This window comes from Protopterus annectens, chromosome 8.part0, assembly GCF_019279795.1.
Source record: "Protopterus annectens isolate FY-2018-M chromosome 8.part0, PAN1.0, whole genome shotgun sequence".
NCBI lineage: Eukaryota > Metazoa > Chordata > Ceratodontiformes > Protopteridae > Protopterus > Protopterus annectens.
In genome coordinates this window covers 1,774,893,608-1,774,902,234 of record NC_056741.1, presented here as the reverse complement: position 1 = coordinate 1,774,902,234, position 8,627 = coordinate 1,774,893,608, and the positions used below count along the sequence as shown (strand labels likewise).

Sequence of the window (8,627 nt, the reverse complement as noted above, 5' to 3'; positions counted from 1 at the left end):
AGTTATAATGATGATCTGGTGCAATGCAGCAACATATATGTATTTATTTATTTATTTATTATTATTATTATTATTATTATTATTATTATTCCCTCTGCTACCTACCTACCTTCAGTCTTCTGCAATCAGTTCATGTGAGACTTCATCATGAGAGGGCATCATCCAGACACTCATCATGCTTTTTCTGTTTAGTGTCTAATGTCACCTCCTTGCAGTGCATGATAAATGAAACATTCAGAGGGTAGTTTGCATTCAATTTTAATGAATTTTTATGATTCAACATAAGGAAAGAGGTGTGAATGTCAGTACTATTTTTTTTCTAGCAAAAAAAAAAAACTGTTCATAGATTAATACTAGGCTAACTGTCCTTGAGGGCCATTTTATATGAGAATCAAACCCTGCACTTTGCATCTGTAAGGTAAACACCTTAACCATTATGCCTACCTCCCATTTGTATGGTACACTTTCAGGGTTTATGAAAAAGGAGTTTGTTATGAGGTTGAAGATGGATGAAGCATAATGATCTAGTCAACAGTGAACTAAGTGTCTTTAAATAGTGACCAGGTCATAAGCATGAGCAGTAGAAGCTGTTACATAATTGATAAGTAACATAGCTGGTAATCAGATACATGGAAGAGAGAAAGAGAAACGAGTGTACATAAGTTGTGATGTGGTCGAAACATTCCTTGTTCTGTTACAGTCTTTATTTAAAAAGCAATATATGGTCAAACGACAGTGTGAATGCCAAGATTACACTGAAATAGTTGCTAATGGATTCAAAGTTTGGTAGTTGGCCTAATCCCTATGTGTTCTCATAAAGACGTGCAGGTATGACATGACAGTCTAAAGCTTACTCTGGATTTGATTTCTCCAAGTGTTTTGGGTTTCTGTTAGCATGATGAGAATGGAACCCATTCCTAACTCAGGGCACAGTTAAAGTTCATGAAATTAGTATTGTTTTATTCTTTGATGCTGACCAAGAGTGCTCTTCTCAACACTTGCAATGTACCCATAATTGTCTCCTCCTGCAGCTCATTTTGGGTTACATGTATTGGTAGCATATTTAAGTATACTCATGAATTCTTTTTTATTAATCCCGTCATTAATACTACAACTGGGACTATATGGATATCTTTCTTTCGCATTGTTCTCATTTTTGTTTGCAAATTCTATTATTTTATGACTTTGTGTCTCACTGTACCTAACACACTGTAGTTGCTGGGTTAGTAGTTTCAATATTCAATGCTACTTTTGCATTTTTTTCTAAACTACTATATCTGGTTTACTTGCATTTATTTTTTGAACTGTTGGCAATGGGTGATCCTATGTGACATAAACTTCATCATTCTCTATAATGCTTTGTGGTTCATGTTTCCAATGTTTCTCATCTAATTTTATATCATAGTGTTTGCACAATCCCCAATGTAACAGTCTTGCCATGTTATCATGTCTTTCAGAGAACAGTCCCTCAGCCATGAGCACATCACTCACAACAAGGAGATGTGTAACTGCTTCCAGTTTTATTGTACAGAACCTAAATTTGACTGTTTCTCCCACTTTTTCCATAGACTTTGTAAACCAATATTTACTTAGCCAACTACCTTGGGCAGCAATTATTAGTCTTTCATCTTTTGGCTAAAGTTCACCTCTCCTTAGTCATTCCTGTGTGAAATCTTAGTCAATATGATGCTGTTCCAGAAAATCTCTATACTTGCCATTATATTTGTGGACTTTCCAATTTTCTGTCCATCTCAACTAATCCTTTCCTTTCTTGATTTTTAACACTTTCAGTTTCTAGCTGATTTTTGTCTAATTCTGGTTTGATTTCCCTTCCCTCTTTGTTCTGAAATCTTTCTGATAAGCTAAGCAAAGATATTATTTTAGACTTCCTCTGTTCATGCTTTAGAACGTGCACTATATTTGGATCTGATAAAGTTAGCAAATATGTATGCAGTGCCATGACTATGAATCTATGCAAGTAGTCAGTTTTGAAGAGGCCCATAGAGAATACAGAGCATTACTCTGTAATGTACAGAGAAGCATGCCCAGCCAATCTTTGTATCAGAGTCCCTCTTCAGTTTATTAAATACAGCTGCTAACACCCTACATGGACTTTGGATACATCTTACCTGTTAATATTATTTGAGAAATGTTAACATAAATATACAATTTATTTTTAGGTTTATAGTATGTTATCCTTTGTCTTAACATAATATATTTTCTTTCTTTAGATTTATAATACGCTGCCCTTTCTTAGATGCCTTCCACTACCATTTCAGAAAATATTCAAGAACATGAAAGTCATTCATGCTTTCTTGAAAAAAGAAATAGAGGAACACAGAGAGACTTGGACACCTGATGAGCCGAGAGATTACATTGATAGCTATTTAGATGAAATTGAGAAGGTAAGACAGTAATACAAGTGGGCAAATTAAGTAAAATATGTTTGAATTATTTATTTATTTGAATATTTTTTTTAAATTGCTAAGATATAAACAGATATGATTCGTCAGAGCACTGCTTGATTTTACATCCCAGAAGTATGAGCTCTTCCTTTTACAGACTGCCACAACACCAAAATATATCATCTATGGTGGCAGATGCCACAAAAGTGGGCAATAAGACTGTTGGGGGTGATAAACTGACTCTGTGATCAAGTAGACATGGTGCTACAGTGGCCAGACACACCTTGTTATGAATGTGTTAGTCACAGATTTTAAGGCTGAGAACACAAGGTGTGACAGCAACAGTGGAAATGCATGTCAAACTAATTACATATGCCCAAAAGTTGGGAACTTCACAGCTATGTCCAAGGGTATAGTATAGTAAGTCATTTTAAACAGATAGTATAGCATATGGAAAAGGAGCACATGAAGCAGATGTGTAAAACAAGCTATTAAGACTGAGAACATTGGTTGTATTGTGTGCAAAAGGAAAGATGAAGTATAGGGTAGAAGGATGTTAAACTTGTTTATACAAAGAACAGATACTTTAGAAAGTGTTTCATTCATGGTATGCACATTTATAATATAAGGAAGAGGCTATTTTACAAGCTATAAACAGTTTCTTAAAAGCACAATTTACATGACCCCCTTTGGGACAATTACTGTACACTGTACAGCAGCTTAAGGGGAGTCATGTAGTTGCAAATAGATCATTTATAGAGAACCACCAGTCCAGTATTAGACATATGTGTTCTTTGTAATTGATGTATGTTCTAGTCTTAAATTACTGTGGGGGGTTACAAACAGATACTATTGTCAGAACTCAGGGTATGTTGCTCTGTTTCTGAGACACTTGGGCTGCAAACACAACAACTTAAGAGGGATTCTGCAAAAGGAAACTTCATATACACAGAAATAATGCAGTGTAGAAATTAACACTGCATGTACTTAACACTGCATATACTAAATGTGTGTCAGGGTGAGGTGATGTGGGTGGAAGATGGGACAGAGTGAATGGCCAGTCAACCAGTTATAGTTAGCTGATGTGGCATGGGGGCTGGTGATGTCATCAGGGTTCTGTCCAGTAAAGTGGGAAGATGCCATTATGTGCTGCCTCAGTTATCCATCAAAGATACTAATAGTGATAAAACATATCTGTTGCTGTAGGGATTGCTTCTAGATGATATGGGGATCGATGTGGGTCTTGTGATAGTCTAAACAAAGCAGAATTCATGGTGTAACATCTCTGGGCATCTGCACTGCCTGAAGCACGCAGCTAACAATAAGCATTGCTGATACTGCCCAAGGGTGTGCACTAACAAGTCTTGGGGGGGCATTATCAGAGGGTGCAACACCACATGTAGGGGAGAGTTATGACTTGGGAGTACCCAGCAAGTCTATGGGGGCTATGATCATAGAATACACCACCAATTCTGAGGGGGTCATAACCAAAAAGTGTACCAACATGTCTAGGGGGAGAATAATGACTAGAGAGTGCTCCACCAAGTCTAGTGGGTCAAGACCAGAGAGAGCACCACCAAGTCTGGGAGGATCATGACCAGACAATGCACTACCAAATCTAGGTGGGGTCATGACCAGAATGTATACCACCAAGTCTAGGGAGTTCATGACCAAAGGATGCACTAGCAAGCCTAGGGAAGGGTTATGATCAGAGAGCGCACTTCCAAGTGAAGAAGGGTCATGACATTACTGTTCAGGGAATAGGTATGAGCTGCTACTTATGACACATATGACCATTGCCTTCTCCCTCCCACTACCCTTTTTGGACATACTACACAAGATCAAGACACCTCATGTAAAAATATATGGCAATACAATGACTAGAGCAGGCTGTGAGTCTATCAGCATGTAAAAAAGGAGGGACAACCAGAAAAAGATACACACAGAACTACACAGTGGATATGCCTTGACACATAAATGCATAAGCTTAGATAAACAATGTCACCATAATTGCTTATGATATGGCATTTCACAGGACCTCCATCAAAAGATACTATTTTCACTTGGACAGATAATGTTGTGCCTTGTCCAGCACTGGGGGCTAGATATGCTGTATGACATGGACACATTGCTGTTGCATTTGGCCTTCAGCACTTGCCCATGATGTCTTACTTTGATCCCCAAGCCATACCTGTGGAGTATTCTCTATGACCACTAATGCATGAATGGTGCATACTGGAGACAACATTAGTTAAACAGCAGTGTTTTAATAAAAAGCATGGAACTACAATGCAGGAGAAAGGCACTTGTATATTATAACCCAACATTCTTACAATATGAGGGTTTTCTCAATCAGAATGCTGTGGAAGGGTCCTAAAAACATCTGAATTCTATCCTGGGGAAGCATGTGTTTATCATTTTCTTGGATATGGACATTCATGGAGGCTGTGCAGAAATGCAGATAGTGGTAGGGAAGAATGGGTGAGAAGACAGTCACTGTGATAAAGAGGATGCAAAGCTGTTTTCCATATTGCTGCTCTGTGAATGGTAGTATTCTGTCTTGTAATATCTGGATGTTGTTGATATAAATATGAAGTGGTAACCTTAGTACTCTTTGCTTTTATCTATTTCATCGTTATTACGCCATCTGCTTTCAAAAAGCAGTACATTGGACTATTCCTATTATGGATGGCTTTGCTATCATACAAACTGGTATAAGGGCCCCTAGGTGCATAGCAGTCACAGGCTTTACCCTGACAGTTACAGCATAACAGTGGCAATGAGGACAGAAAAAAGTGACACAGTACTAAAGAAGGGCTTGATGCCCTCTGCAGTTCATGGCATGGATGAATGCACAGATGATAAGAGTTGCAGCCTACATTCCCATATTGGCATTTGGGAATGGTAATACTCAAAGCTGCAGGGGTGCATATAGTGCTCTATAGTAATGGTGTATAGGGTAGAGTGTGTCCCATGTAAACCCTTTGCAGGGCTCAGTATCATATGCAGACCATGCCACTGACAGTGATGTGACATGCTGTGGCACATTGAATATGGTTTGAGTTCACACACACTCACACATATCAATACCACTTTGGGTCTCCCCTGAAAATGGCTACTAGCCAGTGGGACTAACCTGGTCAACAAAGGATAAATAAGTAAATAAATAAATACAATATTTGATAACATGCTTGAAGTAGCATATTCTCACACTGTCATTTAACATTGTGTTCCCAGCATCAAGCGACATTAAAAATCACTTCATGCTGGGAGCACAGCATTATCTGTAAATAAAAGAGCTTTGCCCCTCATGACCACTGACTGGATATTCTGTAGACTATGGCTGCAGCTTGATATCTTGGCCATGAATCTCATGAACAGGAGAGAAGATAAGACATACCCAAAGTGGCATCTTATACTCAACTTCAGAGGATTTAAGGGCATAATTCTCACCTCTTAAATACAGGTATAAAATGGCATGAAGTAGTCCTAAGAATTGATACTTTTGCAGCGCCTGAAGACATTTTATGGTTTTTCAGTCACACACACCTTCTCCAGGTATATAAAACAAACATAGGCACTACTGACAAACTCATACAACTCAACAACGTGATGGGAAATGATAAGGATATCGTCTCATCAGGTATTCAAAATGGAGAAACAGCTGAGAAAATAAATCCGAAAGTTCCTTTGGCATTATATATGCTAATGAAAAGTCCAATATTTGAGGGGAATGAGGACCGTAGGCTAGATTCAGAGAAAGACTTCACTTACCCCCACAACGTCCACCCTTATCATTACTAGAGTATTCCTACATGTCAGTTAAATGGGTGAAGAACTGAACCTGTGAGAGAAGAGTATAAATAGTTCTTTAAAGTATATATTGGACAGCCAGTCTACCTGTGCTTATCTGCGCTAAAGACATACCATCCATAAGACCCAAGCCATTATGTGCTCATTCAAATAATTACTTACACACAGTTTGAAAGTCCACTTCCTTACATATTCCAAAGTGAATGTGACCTTGAAATGCAAATATAAATGGCATGAGAGATTAAAGCAAGTTGATCCACTGGGGTGCTGTATGTGCATCAGGGCTTATCCTCCTACTCTGGCATGTTTTATATTTGTTTCCTTACTTACTAGGTGTAGTCAGAGTAGTGGCTACTATAAAAGGCATGCTAACTTTCTTGCATTAAGTAAAATGTTTTCAGCAACTAACACAAATCATTCGGCGAGCAAGTGAATTTGTTATCATTACTCCTGACAGAATATAAAATCCATTGCATGAAAATGTAATGACATAAAAAAATGAAATAAGTGCAGACAATGCTCCTTATCTGATTAAAATTTATATCAGTGAGGATAGTGAAGAATGAGAAGTTATGTACTTACCATAACGTTCCATGTTAGTTGTCTTCTTCTCGCCTTCTTTCTTGCTGGATGGGTTCGGCTCCGACTCGGCCTAATACTAAAGCTCGAGAGCTATTTTTACTGGCTCGAGGCTATCCTATGTCCCATAATGCTAGGCGTGATATACCCAGATCTCGTTTGATAGCTAACACTATGGACATACATGTCCCCACCATGACTGAGAATATATATATATATATATATATATATATATATATATATATATATATATATATAAATATATATATATATATATATATATATATGTATATAGATAATCTACCTCTATACATCTAGGTATACAAAAACTCTTATAAGAGTTACCAAGAAAGGGAAAGAGGTAGCTAAGGAGATAACTCTCATGATAACACATCTCAGAAGATACTCTCGGTCTTGCCAGGCTAGGGCGATGGAGGGTGGGATGCAATAAAGAAGGCGAGAAGAAGACAACTAACATGAAACGTTATGGTTAAGTACATAACTTTTCAATGTTAAGTTGTCAATCTCGCCTTCATTCTTGCTGGATGGGACAGCGTCCCTAGCACCTTAGTTCTGCGTGGTTCAATGGAACAAACTCTTGAGTACAGTGGAACCAAAATCAGCCCTACTTCTAGAGGTCATGTCCAGCTTGTAATGAGAAATGAAGGTATGAGGAGAGGCCCATGTGGCTGCTGCACAAATCAAATCCATTGGCAATCTTGCCTGAAAGGCTACTGAAGAGGCTAATGCTCTGGTTGAATCAGCTCTGGGCTTAATAGGGAGCTCTTTATGCCTCAGTTGGTAAATCAACATAATAACAGAGGTCAACCACCTGGACAAGGTTACTTTGGAAACTGCACAGTCACCAAATACAAATAAATCCTGGTCCAGGAGTAGCTAAATCCAATTTAATGTATGGCAAACACGAAGAACACACAGTTTGGAAATACACAAGCACAAAACACTGTAACGTAATCCTCTTAACGTTTTCGTCTTCAGCTTTATCAGCAATGACAACCATGTTACGATACTGAGAATTTATACTTCCCCACCCATTTCCAAGTTCAAATGCACCAATAAAATTACTTTAAAATCAATTATAAAATTTCTAATTAAAAACATTTCACGCGAAAAAAACTCTCAATGACTAATCAAATAGCATACCTATAAGTAAACTGTACTTTCTTAGAAGTATATAACAATTATGAATATGTTGTAAAATTGTATATATATATATATATATATATATATATATATATATATATATATATAAACCTTTTAATTTTTTACATACATTAAAAAAATAACATTGTGTATACAATCTGAATAATGGTTACTAAAAATACAATAATTAGTGCCATCTAGCGGTTACTCAAGATTGTATATGAACTTTAGCCATCAAATAAAACAATTGAGTGAATAAACAAACAGACTTAGATCAAACACAGGAAATTATTGCAATAGACCACATTAGGAATACATACCAAGATTTTACTATTTATAATTTTAGTAGTTTAGTCTTAACAAAAGGTCATTTTAATTTGTTCAGCAAAGGGTTAAAATACATACCCCTTACTAGAGGTGATATTACAAACACCTTACTAGATATGAAACTTTTTACAAGAAAACTAAATCTAGAAGTTTTAGCCTCAAGAGGAGGTTTCAATAGAAACAATACAAATAAAGGAAACCTCACTAGAAAATCTACTTACAATCCACCACTAATTCCCTAGATAAAAAACTTTGAAATGGTAATGGAAAGAAAGGTAAGGAAGACCCAGAATCTTAATAACAACAAAAATAGATTCATACACTACAAGGATTTGGGTT

At 37.0% G+C, this 8,627-nt stretch overlaps 1 protein-coding gene across 2 annotated transcripts in view; it reads left to right on the top strand.

Annotated features, from left to right (window-relative positions):
* Positions 1-8,627, top strand: part of LOC122809631 (cytochrome P450 2J6-like) — a 1,067,145-nt gene that overhangs the window by 597,565 nt on the left and 460,953 nt on the right. For both annotated transcript variants that reach the window (XM_044081266.1, XM_044081267.1), the window contains exon 6: positions 2,232-2,405. In XM_044081266.1, the coding sequence (XP_043937201.1) occupies positions 2,232-2,405 (174 nt within the window). The remainder of the gene's footprint in view (positions 1-2,231; positions 2,406-8,627) is intronic.